Raw genomic sequence first — 17,418 nt, 5'->3', positions numbered from 1 at the left:
AACCTTTGTTAGATCATCTTCCCCTGACCCAGCAAACAGGGGGCAGTAATAAAGCCACCCTGCTGGTAGGAGGAGCAAAAGTTGTAGACGATAGTTAATGAACAATGGGTGGGTTATTACTTGTTTGGAGCCTGATGTTTCTAATGACCACATGACCTGTAGGGAGACTGTTTCTGATGTGAATTTACATACTATATTAAGTTAAAAAACTAAGTGGCTGTAAAGCTCACCAGTCCAAACATCTTCTCTTCCTGTTTCCAGAATTTCCATCAAAGCTCATTGGAGGAAGTGCTTCAAGAGGCGGACCATGAAAGCTCATTGGAGGAAGTGCTTCAAGAGGCGGACCACGAAAGCTCATTGGAGGAAGTGCTTCAAGAGGCGGACCACGAAAGCTCATTGGAGGAAGTGCTTCAAGAGGCGGACCACGAAAGCTCATTGGAGGAAGTGCTTCAAGAGGCGGACCACGAAAGCTCATTGGAGGAAGTGCTTCAAGAGGCGGACCACGAAAGCTCATTGGAGAAGGAGGTTCAACAGCCCGACTGTGAGTCTTCCCCTCCAATGCGCTGACGTTTTTTGATGGCTAGTAAATTATTGCAGACACAGCCATAATTATGCTTGACTACATAGATATGTCATGATGCAGCAGCCCACCTGTGAGACGCAGAGAGGCTGAGGAGTGTATGGCCCTGTCCTCCAACTCGCGGACGTGAACTGTGACTCCAGACACCACGTCTGGCCACACCCCATCCGACACGGCCACTCTGAGAGAGTAGCTTCCTTCCAGGGTGTTCTGTCTGATGGCCAGGTCGCCTGTGCTCTTGTCCAGAGCAAAATACCTTTAGGGGAGGAGAGAGATGTTGTGGGATACCTACAGTACATGACTGGTTAATATTTATTAGGGGCATAAATGTTTAGCAATATACTATGGAAATAAGTGTTTATAAGGTGTTTGATAAGGCCAATTAGTACATAACTGTCCCCCACATACATAAGTTAATTGTTCTTTACATAGAGAGTTCCTATACCAGTGGTTCTTAAACTGGAGTGTGGCCAGATAAAAAAATCACAAAGCCAAAATGTAATCTGTCGTTGGTACAAATGTAGACTCTTTTCCATCCATTGCCAAGAGGTGGGCATTTAAAATGTTCCTTCCCAGGGTCTAAGACTGGGTTTGTTCATTATGGTCTGCCGACGTCACAGCAAAACTCCTTACATGCTTTTTATACCTCATTCGATTTGGGTTTTGATTATGAGAGGGTCCCTGATGAATTAGCTATCACTAAAGGGGTCCCCAGTTCCCTGTGCTATAAAGCAGTATGAAGCCCGGTTCCCTGTGCTAGAAAGCAGTGTGAAGCCCGGTTCCCTGTGCTATAAAGCAGTATGAAGCCTGGTTCCCTGTGCTATAAAGCAGTGTGAAGCCCAGTTCTCTGTGCTATAAAGCAGTATGAAGCCTGGTTCCCTGTGCTATAAAGCAGTATGAAGCCTGGTTCCCTGTGCTATAAAGCAGTGTGAAGCCCGGTTCCCTGTGCTATAAAGCAGTATGAAGCCTGGTTCCCTGTGCTATAAAGCAGTATGAAGCCCGGTTCCCTGTGCTATAAAGCAGTATGAAGCCTGGTTCCCTGTGCTATAAAGCAGTGTGAAGCCCGGTTCCCTGTGCTATAAAGCAGTGTGAAGCCCGGTTCCTGAAGCAATCCACTGACTGACAACATGTACCTCATTCCTTGTGAGTCCAAGGTGTAGGTCTTGTTGTCCCAGTCATCAGGATCTGGGGCATAGATCTTGCCCAGTAGAGTTGTCTGCATCCTTCCTGTCCAACACACACAAACACATTGATTTTGTCGGCAATCAACCGTCTCCAAACTCGACACGATAGAGGGCCCATGGTGTCTTGGGTCTTTCTATTTGGTTCCAGAACTCTGTTGGTTCTGTTCTTCATTCTGTTCATAAGTTCCGCTGAGGGCTTTAAGAAGTCAGGGCCTATCATAATAACATGGATTATGTTATTATCAAGCCTGTGCGCCAGCGTACTGCTAAACGCCAGCGTGCTAGCTAAACACTGAGGCACGTATCAGCATATGAGTCATTTCGCTTCAGCCATTCACACACACAGTTAATGAAAGCTACACTAAAACGGGGAGGTTCAAAATCAGAATGTCATGGGCCTAACCATTAACCCTGAGGAACACAGCAGATGTTGTAATGTTCAGGTCAACATCAGGGCCAAATACAATTAGTGGGGTAGAGAGAGTGTAAGAGGGTTGAATGATCTTACGAGCCTGTCTAGGCTGCAACAACTGGGCTTCATTTAAATTACATTTACATAATATGCAAACATTATTTTCTATTCACACTATATAAGGAGAACCTCTCAGTGGGTCAGAAGTAGTGCAGTAAGACTCAACCCATGTGAGAGCAACTCTTGGGTCTGCTATCCTGGAAGGACGTGTGAACTCCCTGACAGTGTTGGTTACCTGGTAACGGGTGATAATTAGATGTCTTCTTGGGTGCCAGTGTGGGATATTTTTTTTGTTAGTTTTTTTTTATTCATGGGGCAGGCCCAGACTTAATACATCACCACTCATTCAATGCCAAAACACACTGTGTGAAACATGGTCTTTAGACCTCAGTAGAGGTGGGGAGTATCAGTCAGGAAAGAGTAACAAATAACATTGGGAAGGAAGAGTGCAACAATTACGATTTTCACTTGTTTACACCATGTTCTTTTCTACACAAATATGGCAAAAAGTCCAGTTCATTGAGATAAAACTATTGCAATGTAATGACACTAAGTCCTAAGGAAGGATCTGGAGTGAAGAATTATGAAATGCTACAAAAGAATTGTCACATATCAGTCACAAAACATTCACATATCATTACATATATCAGAATCACATACTAAACAAATACAAATCAGTTTTGCCATTTCAATCATAGGTGGGGGACCTGATCATAGATCAACACAATTTCTCCTGGACAGTCACTTTGTGAACACCAGAGTGACCCTTCAGACATGTGGTACTCACCTCTTCGGCTGTAAACGTAGATCTCCTTCTGTCCCTCCTGGTGGGCGTTGTCGTTCTGGTCGCCTATGACGATGGTCAGCACGTTGGTGACCGTCAGTGGTGGGTGTCCGCTGTCTGACATGACCACAGGCAGGAGGAAATGCCTCTGGCGCTCGCGGTCAAAGCGACGCAGCGCGGTGAGCGTTGCCGTGCCATTGCCATGGTCCTGCAGGTGGAAGTTGGGAGTGTAGAGGCGGGGGAGGGAGAGGGAGAATGGAGGCCCGTTCTCGGGGGAGTCCCGGTCGATAACGTGGAGCAGAGTAGAGGTCCTGTTCAGCCACACTACCTGTGGAGCGGGGCCGTTCTCCCAAAGGAACGGGCTGTAAGTCACCTCCAGCTCCGGTCCATTGTCATTCACATCCAGCAGGCTCAGTTGGACGGTGGCACTCCCGGTCAACGGCGGCGTCCCGCGGTCTGTTGCCATAACAACAAGCTGGTACTCAGAAATGGTTTCTCGGTCCAGCGTGCGGGCCACGGTCACGACCCCGCCACGGTCGACCGCGAAATGACCGTAAGGGTCCGACTCAGGGGAGATGCTGTAGACGATGTCCCCGTTCAGGTCCGAGTCCGAGTCGCTGGCCATCACCTGGGTAATGTTGGTTCCCACGGCGACGTCTTCCGGCAGAGGGGCGAGAGGGTAGGACGTGGGGGCAAACACGGGGACGTGATCGTTCTCATCCACCACCTGTATGATGCAGTGGATGAGGCTGGCGAATTCCGAGTCGTCCACTTGAATGGTAAGGTTGAAGCGCTGCTCGCCGGGCCTCTCGTAGTCCAGCCTCTTCCTCAGCTTCAGAGTCCCAGACTGCTCTGCTTTATGGCTGACCATATAGAACCTGTCTCCCTGGTCCCCCGCCACCACGCTGAAGCCCAGTAGGCCATGAGGGCCTGAGTCGGGGTCCACGGCACCAAGCTCCAACACGGTTGAGTCTGGTGGGCTACTCTCAGGAACACGGGCCCCACACCACTCGTCTCTGAACCGCGGGGCGTGGTCGTTCAGGTCAGTGACGAGGATAGTCGCGGTAGCTGTACCCGCCAGTCCGCCGCCGTCCGTGGCTTCCACCACGACGTGGTGTCGCTCCGCCACCTCCCGGTCCAGGCCATCGATCGCCACGGAGATGGTGCCTGTGTTGGCGTCGATGGCAAAGAGGTCAGCGGCCCGGCTGTCGGCCATGATCCGGTAGGTGACAATGGCGTTCTGACCCACCGCCGCATCGTCAAGGTCCACCGCGGTCATCTCCATGACGAAGGTTCCCAGGGCGGAGTTCTCTGCCACACTGCCGTGGCAACCGTCTGGCGGGCAGGCAAAGGTGGGCGCGTTGTCATTGATGTCCCACACATTGATGACAACGTCAGTGAATCCAGTGAGGCCGTCCCCTCCCTCGTCCGTGGCCAGTACCACGAAGCGCCACAGCGCACGCTCCTCCCGGTCCAGGGTCTTCTGGGCGTACATTTCCCCTGTGATCTCGTTAATCACAAAGTTTGACTCCGCCCCCTGACCGTGGAGAGAGTATCGCATGGCAGCCTGGTCAGCGTCCTTGTCTGGGTCCGTGGCTGTCACCTGGAAAGACACACCATCATGAACATGTCTCTTTGTCCGTCTGTCCCTGCATGTCTCGGAGTGTCTTTTCCTATGTGTCTGTCCCTGAGAGTCTGTCTCTGTGAGCCTGTCTGTGTGTGTCTGTCAGTCTGTCTCTGAGTCTCTCTCTGTGAGTCTGTTTCTCTGTGTTTGTCTCTCTGTGTCTGGTATCTGTTTGTCTGTATCTGCAAGTCTGTGTCTGTGCATCTGTGCATCTGTCTCTGCGAGTCTGTCTCTGCGAGTCTGTCTCTGTGAGTCTGTCTGTGAGTCTGTCTGTGAGACTGTTTGCATGAATGTCTCACATGATTTTTGAATGTAGTATCTAGTAGACTTACAGTATCAAAATGAGTACACCCGTCACATTTCTGCAAATATTTGATTGGATATTTTCATGTGACAACACTGAAGAAATGACCCTTTGCTACAATGTAAAGTAGTGAGTGTACAGCTTGTATAACAGTGTACATTTGCTGTCCCCTCAAAATAACTCAACACACACAGCCATTAATGTCCAAACCGCTGGCAACAAAAGTGAGTACACCCCTAAGTGAAAATGTCATGTGACTCGTGTATCAGGTGTGAATGGGTTAAATTTGGTGTTATCGCTCTCACACTCCCTCATACTGGTCATTGGAAGTTCAACATGGCACCTCATGGCAAAGAACTCTCTGAGGATCTGAAAAAATAATTGTTGCTCTACATAAAGACGGCCTAGGCTATAAGAAGATTGCCAAGACCCTGAAACTGAGCTACAGCACAGTGGCCAAGACCATACAACGTTTTAACAGGACAGATTCCACTCAGAACAGGCCTCGCCATTGGCCGACCAAAGAAGTTGAATGCACATGCTCAGCATCATATCCAGAGGTTGTCTTTGGGAAATAGACGTATGAGTGCTGCTAACGTTGCTGCCGAGGTTGAAGCGGTGGGGGGTCAGCCTGTCAGTGCTCAGACCATACACCGCACACTGCATCAAATTGTTCTGCATGGCTGTTGTCCCAGAGGAAAGCCCGCAAACAGTTTCCTGAAGACAAGCAGACTAAGGACATGGATTACTGGAACCATGTCCTGTGGTCTGATGAGACAAAGATAAACTTATTTGATTTAGATGGTGTCAAGCGTGTGTGGGGGCAACCAGATGAGGAGTACAAAAACAAGTGTGTCTTGCCTACAGTCAGTCAAGCATGGTGGTGGGAGTGTCATGGTCTGGGGATGCATGAGTGCTGCCGCCACTGGGGAGCTACAGTTCATTGAGGGGAACCATGAATGCCAACATGTACTGTGACATACTGAAGGAGAGCATGATCCCCTCCCTTCGGAGACTGGGCTGCATGGCAGTATTCTAACATGATAATGACCCCAAACACACCTCCAAGACGACCACTGCTTTGCTAAAGAAGCTGAGGTTAAATGTGATGGACTGGCCAAGCATGTCTCCAGACCTAAACCCTATTGAGCATCTGTGGGGCATCCTCAAACGGAAGGTGGAGGAGCGTAAGGTCTCTAACATCCACCAGCTCTGTGATGTCGTCATGGAAGAGGACTCCAGTGGCAACCTGTGAAGCTCTGCTGAACTCCATGCCCAAGAGGGTTGGCAATGCTTGAGGCAGTGCTTGAAAATAATGGTGGCCAACCAAAATATTGACACTTAGGGCCCAATTTTGACATTTGTAGTCTCTTTTGTTGCCAGTGGTTTAGACATGAATGGCTGTGCGTTGAGTTATTTTGAGGGTACAGCAAATGTACACTGTTATACAAGCTGTACACTCACTACTTTACATTGTAGCAAAGTGTCATCTCTTCAGTGTTGTCACATGAAAATATATAATCAAATATTTGCAGAAATGTGAGGGGTGTACTCACTTTTGTGAGATACTGTATGTGCTTGCATGACATTTGTATATCTGTATGCTTGATTAAGATTATTATGGGTACTCAGCTGCTATTGCATTCAAAATGAATCCCTAGCTCGTCAAACAACAGAACAATGGGTTGATGCAAGCCGAAACAGAGGCAACCAGACAAAACACAGAAATAACTTGACATCAAATTGTTAGCTACAGCTATTCTCAAAAGAAAAGATGTCTAGAATAACCTTTTGCTTTTCCACACCAAAAAATGTTTTGGTCAAAAAGGGATTTCAGAAGAACACATGTGTAACTGGAATATCTGAATATTCTATAGGTGATGGCCTATCAGAAGACCGGACATGTGGCTAATTGGAAGCATGGCTTCAGATAATACATTGTGTCCACCCATTAGAGTAAATGACATTGTTGTTCATCATGTTTGAACATGGCAAATTTAAATGTTCCCTTAATATTAATGTATATAACACTATTATATACATATATAATACAGTAATCTTAAACTTGCAAAACTGACAGTCTTGAACTGCCAGCTAACAAATCTATGGAATGAATCCCAGGATCACCTAATATCAACTCTACATTTGGTCTGATGTTACTTACAGGTGAATCGGTTAATACTAAATAAACTTGCTTACACACTTTAACTTCTTCCATTCATTCTTTGCCAGGAGTGGGTAAAGTTAGATTTAATGATGGATTAACCATTTACTATCAATGGTTCTTTGATGACCGAAGGTGATCCATGAGGGTCTCTACCAATTGTCAGAGCGTACAGCATGAGAAGCACGCGTTTGACGTGGTTGCTTAGACATCACTAACCGACTGCCTGATGCAGAAACAGACTGGCAGCCTGAATTCAGAAAGAAATCCCAGACACAAACCTGGAGCACAAAGACCGGTGAGCCATCCAGCTCTTCTGTCACTGAGCCATAGTATTCGTTCATGGAAAAGACGGGCGGCTCATCGTTCTTGTTGACCACGTTGACGACAACTGCGGCGTAGTCCTCCCATTTTCCGTCCGACGCTAGCACCAGCAGCTTGTGCCTCTTCTGCTGCTCGTAGTCAAGGGGCTGGGCGATGAAGAGCGTTCCGACCTCAGGCTCCATGTCAAACACGCCTCCAGTGTTTCCTGACGTGATCTGGTAGCGCAGTTTGGCGTTAGCACCTTTGGAGAGAGACCGGGGAATTGTATTGGGATCAAGTTGGGATGGTTGCAATTGAAATGAGGGCAAATGTATTTGTTGACCAAAATGTTATACGCTAATTTAGTTAGTAATAATAAAAAAGTGTATTTTGTTATTGTAGAACTCCGAGAACGTTGGGTGTCAAGGCTGGGAGGGGCTTCTGGTGGATTTGGACCTCTGCCAGGAATGGGGAGGAGAGACAACAGGTCTCTTTGGACCAGTACGCTTTTGCCAACAAGGAACATTCAAGGTTGCGTTCTCTCTATCTCACACACATACACAGTCTTGTTTTACTACATTTATGAGGAAGGTTTGGACAACGACATGTTTTTCTGTCGAAAACTATATTTTCCCCAACCCCTAATCCTAAAACTATCCCAAACCTAAACCTTAAAATCCAAACCCCAAATATTAACCAATAATATAAACCTAACATTAATCCTTGACCCTAAACCTAACCACTAATCCTAAACTATTAGCCATACCCTTCCAGACATGCTCAAAGACCAATACAACAAACAGAGTGAAAAAGCACACTGACACTTTACCGAACAATCAAGTGTCAAGAAATTAAGTGAATATATCTGGAGGGAGGAGGTATAATTACAGAGGGTATTGTATTATTTTTATGAATTTTTAATTTATAATTTTTCCATCTGTTTTTTTCAGTGAATAGGGATCTGTTTTTTTAGAAATGAAAGAACACCCTGTTCACCACATTAGTGGGAGGTTGAAAAGGGTTTTAATTTCTGATTTAATCAGCCAAGAAAAACGAATGTTTGTAATGGAAGCTATTGCCTAATACAGAAAGTTTTCTTCTGGGGAAAAATAGTCAGGCAACAAAAGCATTCACTTCCATGGAGGCCTGCCAGACTACATCCTTGACAGAACTCAGATAACAACCCCTAACAGTGAATAGTTTGTTTGATGAGGTAAACCAGCCTTCCTCACACTCTTAAAGCTGAGCCAATGAACAATTAACTGTCTCGGGACAGGCAGATTGGATTACGGATTCAGTTTAGGCTTCAGGTCAGTTCACAGTTCACCACTTCTGAACCCTCCTTAGTGTACCACTCTGTTGACTCAGTCCTCATGACCAGAAGGGGTGTTTTATAAAAGGAACAGGCTGTCATTTTTTATGAAGCCTAAGTGTCTAGATGTGTCAGCTACCATATGTGCCAGACTGTTTTTGGACTTAACAATTTCATGTTGTTGCCTATAAACCGTGATATGTTGGCTAGAGCAGAAACAGATTGGTGCATACTACTCTATTTCTAAGACCTGATGAATACCACACCACCATCAGCATCTTCCTTCACGGGATGACAAGTGGATCAATGGGAAAGTAGATACTGATGTGTCTCCATGGAGACCAGCCAGTGAGTTAACGTTAGCCAGATAAAATAATCCTCCAGATATTTCCTGGCTTCCCCTTTCAATCAGTCCTTGTGTTAAAGGAGCTACAAGCCCAATGTAAATACCACTCTAATCTCAGCTATTAACACAAATCATCAGACAAAGCAGTCCCCCAGGATTCTCTGATAAGCTTCTGCTGCAGTCAAGCCTGTGTGTGGATCTTTTTTTTTTTAAACAAGACAGATTGGTCTTTGACTCCTGAGCAACAAACTGCTAACTGAGTCGTTCATCAAGGTTTGACTGCTGCTATAGTGTTACAAATTATAAGCTGGGCAGCAACCCCCCCCCCCACCCGCTTGTGATAAATACTTGATTAACAGCATAAAACCTGGTTGGTAAACGGATAGAACACAAAGTGTTACTGATGTAGAGGGGATCAGCGGCTTTACCACAACAAATCCCAGCCACCCAGTGTGCGGGAGTGGGCCTGTCTTCTTACAACATATGTGGTGGTGCATCACTTCACCAGAAAATGGTCATCCTCGTGAAGCCCCCCCCCCCCCCCGGTGCTCAGCTCATCTGAGCAGGATTTAAGAAGGCCTAACTCCAAGTCAGGGAGATGGAATATGCAATGAGTATTTCTGTAAACGTTTTAACCCTTCACGGACCCCCCTTCTTCCTCTAAAACAACATAATTTTACTAAAGTCTGGGTTGGGGGGGGCAGTATGTAATATCACACCAAAGGCTGTTTTGACCCTGTGCAAAGCTGAACATCAGCCCGGGAATTGCACCAGGTCAACTGCCTCGCTGAGTAGTAGGTTAAGACCCGCAATTGATTAAAAAGCGTGCACATTTCACTGCCATGGCATGCCACTGTGCAGTCACTGGTGGAAACTATTCAGGCTTTCATAGCTCTCCCCCTCTGTCTTTTTTTCCCCCGATGCTGTCTCTTCCTTCCATACCTTCATCTTCATCATTAGCACCAACGGTGACAACAGCCATGCCGACATCTGCGTCCTCGTCAACGCCAACTTCATAGAGGCGCTGAGCAAAGACGGGTTTGTTATCGTTCACGTCACTGATGAAAACCCGCACATATGCTGTGTCTGCAAGAAGAACCACAGGAGAGATGGTATTGAAAGCCACAGAGCTACAACTTGTTCTGTCATCCTTCACTTTTTTCTTTCTCTCTCTCTCTCTCTCTCTCTCTCTCTCCCTCTCCCTCTATCCTTGTATCCTTATGCTGTACTTTCTATCTCTTCCCATTCGTCTTTTCATCAAAGAATGTTGGCAGTCACAGTGTGAGCCAACGATACTCTTGAAGGGGAAAGGAGCGCTTAATGCGCCTCACTTCACATGGAAATCAGAAATAATGTTATTCCCCACGTGTTTTTCAGAAATTATTGGCCCGGGATAGACGGTTCATGGTCGTCACCAGTTATCATTTTAGTAACGAACGGTAACAGTTATTAGCTAAACCTTCCAAAGACCTGATGTTTCTAAAAGAACACAGAAGAACCTGTCCACCTCTGCTCTGGAATTAGACAGTTGTATAAGCTGACAAGGTCTCTATCTGTGGATCCATTTTCACAAATGTAGTTGTTGTTAATCATACAATATAATATTTTGCTAAGAAGGTAGGTCACTTCAGGGACTTGTGGTACAAACCTGTCTATGGATAATACAAATGTCCAATTAAACCACTTCTCTCTGCATATCCCTGTCTCTCTCTGTCTCTCTCTCCATCTCTCCCCTTCTCTCCCCAGTAGCTCTAAGGATCATTGTAAATGCTAAGCATTCCCCTCATATGCCCCAGATAGGACTCTTTGGGGTTCCAAACCACCACACGTTCCCCTTAACGCCCTCCCCACAAATATCTGTGCAAACAAACACAACCGTAATGCAAACCTTACTATTACGTCCTCCATGATACCAAGCGTGTCTTCGCGAAGGACCAAATCAAACAAAAAGAAGGACTTTTGAACGGACAACTGTGTAATCCTAAAACATCCTGTTAAAAATTGTACCATAACCATTTTCAAGCCATTTATTCTGCACGTAACAGCTGTCTGGCTATGATGGTAGAATAAATCAAATTGTAGACGATCTATTCAAGTGCTTTCAAAGGATGCAAATGACTGAAGTATAGGCAGAATATGCAATTCTTGTGTAAAACATTGTGCAGCATACTTTAATTCTTATTAAGCAAATTAGGTTTCTGAGAAGCGCCAGGTACAGAATATACAGTTGCAAATTTCCCCATAATTGCAATAACATAGGACGGGCCAGTACAAGTTACCAAATAGAACAACTGAGTTTCCTACACTGTTTCCCCAACAACTCACCAGAGTTGGGCTGTCTGTTCCTCCCAGGCCGTGCCGACTCCGTGCCGTCCTCAGACTGCACCTCCAGTAGATAGGACCCCTGCGCCTCGCGGTCAAACACGGCGTCCGTATAAATAATGCCCAGTTCTGGGTCCATGCGGAACAGACGATGGTCTCCGCTACTGTCACTCAACAGGGAGTAGGCGATCTACAGGATGGGGACAGAGTACCATCAAGCATTAGACAGGAAGTCATCCAACCATGTTCATTTAAATGCTGGCTGCTGGCTACTAGAAATGCCGATGACCCCCCCTTACATGGCTGTTCCACAGTTTTCTATCACATATTGTACCAACCACAGGACGACCACTGCTGCTGCACAGTCCTGTGCCCTGATTCTACACTCAAATGTTCATAAAGACTTGAGTCACACTGTCACATTATGTACACCTTCAGTGGATGCTGGGTTCTGCCAGACATGCTAGATGTGCCACTGACCTGGCCGTTCAGACTCAGGTCTTTGTCATGGGCAGACACCTGGAGGACCACGGTCCCCACCTGGGCTCCCTCCATCACTGATGCCTCGTAGATGGAGGAGGTGAAGAAAGGAACATTGTCGTTTACATCTAAGAGGAAAAGACAGGAAACATTATTATCTAATCTATAAGCTAATCTATAAACACACCTAAACGAGCCTATAACCAACAAAACCTTTAACCAAATGTACAACCAAACAAAACCTATAATCAAACCAAACTAATCCTAATCCATTATCAAATAAATCAAATGTTTACATAATCCGCCGCTGGCCATGGAAACAAAACTAAGTGAAAAGCTAGAGGGGTTGACGTGGACGTTTGGACGAGAAGGGAAGTGTTCAGTGTGTCTGAGCTGAGACCCAGTACCTGTGAGGTTGACACAGACGCTTGTGAAAGCAGCCAGAGGTACTGCTGCTACGTTCTGCGCCCGCACCCTCAGGGTGAAACTGGCCGTGGTCTCGTAGTCCAGCGGCTCCGACACCAGTATGGAGGCCGAACCGTCCTCCCGATTGGGCGTCAGGTAGAAGCGCACGGGCATGTTTGTCTCCGGGACCATGCCCTCCTCCAGATTATAGGTAACCCTGGGATCGCCTAGCAGTGAGTTTGCTTTGATCGTCTGACAAACAGAAAGCAAGCGTTTTTTTGAAGGGTAATTACAACATAAACGCTCAACGGGATTTGCCGTGTAATAATGAGCCGATTCATTTGTGAAGAAAGCTAAGTAAATTGAATAACAAATTACAGCCAGTTAGTCAACTCAACTGGCACCCCTTAATTAAGAGAGAAAATGTAATTAAAAGTCATCAACATTTCTTGCAACAAATTGACTAAAGTGAACATACGCACCCAGAAAACCAAATAGGTAAATCTAAGACATCACCGTAAGCTATAACGTTCATAATGCTCCCCATGTCAATCAATTTGTTAGACTGTCTCACGTACTATGATGGGAGTGTCCCTGGCTGTGTTCTCTGGGATGACCACACTGTAACTGTCCTGCCCCCACTGTGGGGGCTGGTTCTTCACGTTGGTAATGGTTACAGACAGCTCCACCGACGAGCTGCGGTTTCCCCCGTCCGTGGCAACTATCTCCCGTTTGATGTTGGACCTCTGAATTTAAACAGACGAAAATAAATTAGACAGGTGACCTGATTGGATACTGCTTCCCAATCTTATGATCTAATGCAGCTCAATTTGAATGTAGAGTATTTGTTTCAGTGTTACATTTTCTGATCCGCTCAAAGTGCATGATCTAACTTTTGTAAAGCTTGTGCCAGGGGGCTAACAACACTGTCGTTTCCCAAAGTTTCAAGACACTTAATATTAAATGTTGTAGTATGAGACATAAGAGTAAAGTGCATCAGTCCCTGTTCTGGTGCCCTTTGAATGTGCAGCATTGTTATCCTGATTCTCCTGCATGTGCCAACTTAGAATCTGAAAGGCCTGCAGCAAATACGTCCAAACTGAAGGTTAACTTATGTAGCAGCGTGGTGTTAGACTCATGGGCCTAGGCTTGTTAATATATTTAAAAACGGGCCTATTGAGCATATTGCATCGAGAAGGATTGTGCATCCGTCAGGCCTTTGGGTCACCCTGAACCTCTGGCTACCTGCCAAACATTTTCGAATTTACTCTATATAAACTAATTGGATAGATTCTACTTTGAGAGTTTACCAACGCAATATATCTATCTGTTGACTTTTTACGCAACTTTTCTACACCGGGACTCTATTTGGACGTAATTAACAGAACTACTCACCCCTGAACACCCGAAGCTAAGTACCATTACTATGCTTTATCACTGTAATTGTTGTAGTTACAACACGGAGGAGATCTATTGTCTTCAGGTAAAGAGTTAGAGGCTCGGTTTCTGACTCAAATGTCAGGCAAGGATTGTGTTAGTGTAGAAATAGAAATAACTGCATCTGTGCCACCAGGAAGAAATGACAGTGTTGTTAGCCCCTGGCACAGCTCCTGCAGCCGGGCAAGAACTTTCTCTTGGTCACTGGGAAGAAATGCCGTCGATCAGTTAAACCTGAGTCGCTACTAGAGCCGACTGAGACTTTCAACAGGTTTTCCCCACTGGAGTCAGAGTCAAGGCCCGAGCCGTCTTCGGAGGGGAATGATCGGCAGGAATTTTCTACCGGTGGCCCGGAAAAACTTAAAACTTTAGTCATTGGCGATTCAATTACCCGCAGTAGTAGACTAAAGAATCAGCCAGCGATCGTACACTGTTTATTGGGGGGCAGAGCCACCGACGTAGCCGCAAATCTAGGGTTGGTGCTAGCGAAGTCTAAAACTGGCAAATATAGAGAGTACAGAGATATTTTTATTCTCGTTGGCACCAACGACATAAGGATGAAACAGCAAGTGGTAGTGGCGAGCTCTACAGCAGACTTGCGCAACTCAATCGCTGGCTGAAAACTGAGTTCTCCCTGTCGCAGGAGGTAGAGTTTGTAGATAACTGGCTCTCTTTTTGGGACTCTCCCAGAAATAGGGCCAGGCCTGATCTGCTGAGGAGTGACGGACTCCATCCTAGCTGGAGTGGTGCTCTTCTTTTATCTAGGAACATTGACAGGATCCTCACTCCTATAGCCTTACCATGAGATAGGGTGCAGGTCAGGCTGCAGGCTGTTAGCCAGCCTGCTAGCATAGTGGAGTCTGTCAATAGCACAGCCAGAGTAATTAGTACAGCTTTACCTATTGCCACTGTGACTCGTTGCAGGCTGAGAAAAGTTAAACAAGGTAGTGCTAACAATAGCAACTTTCCTCCACCTCGGTCACAAATAAAAATGACTGTATCACCTCGCATTTCAAAACGGGACTCCTAAATGTTAGACCCCTTGCTCCAAAAGCAGTTGCAGTAAATGAATGAATCTCTGATCATAAACTAGATGTTATTGGCTTGTTTGAAACGTGGCTAAAGCCTGCTGAATTCACAGCCCTAAATGAGGCCTCTCCTCCTGGCTATAATAGTGATCATATCCCTCCTGCATCCTGAAAAGGAGGGAGTGTTACTAATATTTATGACAGTCAACATAAATGTACTCTCAAACACATCATTGGTTTTCATTCTTTTGAAGTTTTACTCATGAAAGTTAACCAGGCTGATAAATTGTTTGAAATATCTACTATTTACAGGCGCCCCGGGCCATACACAATGTTCCTCAATGAGTTTCCAGAATTCTTGTCTAACCTTGTAGTCATGGCCGATAGTATTCCAATTTATGGCGATTTCAACATTCATATGGAAAAGTCCAAAGACCCTCTTCTAAAAGCCTTTGAAGCCCTAATTCACTCAATGGGTTTTATCCAACATGTCTCAGGTCCAACACACTGCCACAGTCATACCTTAGATTTAGTCCTGTCACGAGAAATAGATCTAATAATTCCCCCCCAAAATCCTGGAATATCGGATCACTGTCTTATTACATTTACTGTTAAAATAAGAAATCCACTTGCTCCACGAACAATGAGTTTCAAAAGCCGTACTATAAATTCTCGGACTACAAATAGATTTCTTGATATTCTTACAAGCTCCCTCATCAACGACGCAAATGAGGATTAAAACTCAATATTGTGAAATACTTTTGATACGGTTGCACCACTAAAAACAAAAGAAAAACGCAACAAGAAACATGCTCCCTGGTATACAGACAATACTATAGCACTCAAGCAAGCCTCCAGGAAATTGGAGAAAAGTGGCGCCCCACCAAGTTGGAAGTATTCAGACTAGCCTGGATAGACAGGACACTACAATACCGAAAATCACTCACGTCTGCTCAATCAGCTTATTTCTCCAACCTGATTAAGGTGAACAAAAACAATCCAAAATGTATCTTCGATACAGTGACAAAGTTAACAAAAAAGCAATGCTCAACAAGTGAAGTGGGTCTTCACTTTAGCTGTAATTAATACATTAACTACTTTGATGAAAAGATCATCACCATTAGAAAACAAATAACTGACTCCTCCTTAAATAGTTATAGTCCCCAAAATCTCAGTTGTCCTGAGAATGTCCTGAACCTCCCTGACCAGGTGTCAATGGGGACACTTGAATTTTTTCATCTCGTATTGCTCAACACATTCACAAAATGTGTAATGGGTTCTAAACCCAACAAAATTACTTAAGGAGCTATTTCCTGTGCTAGGTCAGCCAATGTTGAACATAATAAATTGCTCTCTTTCCTCCGGGATGTGTACCAAACTCACAAAAAATAGCGGACATTAAGCCTCTTCTTAAATCTAATATGGAGCCTGACATATTAAAGAATTATAGGCCTATATCAACCCTCCTGTTCCTAATAAAAATCTTAGAAAAATGTGTTTCCCAACAACTGAATGCTTTCCTGAAGACAAATAACATGCTCCAGTCCGGTTTCAGACCCCATCATTGTACTGAGACTGCACTGCACTACTGATCCCTCCCTTCTCTTAGAGAGACTGGAAACCAATATTGGGCTATGTGGACATGTCCTGGTTTAAATCTCATTTATCTAAAATATATAAGTTCGTATGTGTGAATGGCATAACCTCTGACAAATCAATGGTATGTTTTGGTGTTCCTCAAGGCTCGGTTCTGGGCCCATTATTGTTCTCACTATATATGTTGCCTCTGGGTGATGTAATCCGGAATCACAATGTAAATGTTCCCTGTTATGCTGATGACACACAGTTATATATTTCAATGAAGCATGGAGAAGCCCCAAAATTAGCTACTTTGGAAGCATGTGTTTCAGATATTAGGAAGTGGATGACAGAGAACTTCTTGCTTTTAAACTCAAGAAAAACCAAAATGCTTGTTTTAGGACCCAAGAAACAAAGAGGGTTGTAAGCAGATTTCACTGTGAACCTCAACGGCTGCATGGTCGTATCCCAAAAAACTGTAAGAAACCTCAGCGTTACCCATGACCCTGACCTCTCCTTTGATGAACATGTCACAAGAGTTGCTTATTTTCATCTTCAAAACATTGCCAAAATCAGAAACATTCTATCAAAAACGTATGCAGAAAAACTAATCCATGCTTTTGTTACTTCTAGATTAGATTACCGCAATGCTTTTCTTTCCTGTTACCCTGACAAGTGGGGCACAGCCCCAACACCATTATGTTGTTTTTATTTCTCGAAGATTACTTCCTATAATTGATTATCTATGAATATAGCATCTTCCTAAATTGCATTTAATTTGTGTTAGGCTTATATTTCATGTTCATTGGTCCCTGCATTGTTGTTTCAGACTGCGTTCTGCCGATTCAAGTTCACAATAGTAGGCCATAGGCTAAGTGTGAATGTGGGGCTAGCCCCTCTCACACATTGCACATGTGAAAATATTCATACACATGCTCAGAATGTTAGTGTGATCAATGTAGATCACACAAATTTGATGCCAAGTGGGGCTGACAGTCAGTAGCCCCACTACAGCGTCATTTCGTATTTCAGACCTGATGGTCTGTCAGGCGCCAACATTAGTCGGCAAGAAGAGCGAGGAGGGTAGATTGTCTT

The 17,418-nt window shown here is 45.1% G+C and overlaps 1 protein-coding gene across 1 annotated transcript in view; it reads right to left on the bottom strand.

Annotated features, from left to right (window-relative positions):
• The window catches only part of LOC105018145 (neural-cadherin), a 97,881-nt gene that overhangs the window by 39,284 nt on the left and 41,179 nt on the right, over positions 1-17,418 (bottom strand). The window contains exons 13-21 of the mRNA XM_013138773.3: positions 12,859-13,026; positions 12,283-12,532; positions 11,876-12,003; positions 11,399-11,585; positions 10,016-10,159; positions 7,394-7,677; positions 3,024-4,623; positions 1,714-1,807; positions 652-836 (exon numbers count right to left, since the gene is read on the bottom strand). Of these exons, the coding sequence (XP_012994227.3) occupies positions 652-836; positions 1,714-1,807; positions 3,024-4,623; positions 7,394-7,677; positions 10,016-10,159; positions 11,399-11,585; positions 11,876-12,003; positions 12,283-12,532; positions 12,859-13,026 (3,040 nt within the window). The remainder of the gene's footprint in view (positions 1-651; positions 837-1,713; positions 1,808-3,023; positions 4,624-7,393; positions 7,678-10,015; positions 10,160-11,398; positions 11,586-11,875; positions 12,004-12,282; positions 12,533-12,858; positions 13,027-17,418) is intronic.

This window comes from Esox lucius, chromosome 19 (genome assembly GCF_011004845.1).
Source record: "Esox lucius isolate fEsoLuc1 chromosome 19, fEsoLuc1.pri, whole genome shotgun sequence".
Lineage (NCBI taxonomy): Eukaryota > Metazoa > Chordata > Actinopteri > Esociformes > Esocidae > Esox > Esox lucius.
The sequence above is the reverse complement of the archived record's forward strand: the minus strand, read 5'-3'. Positions and strand labels throughout refer to the sequence as shown.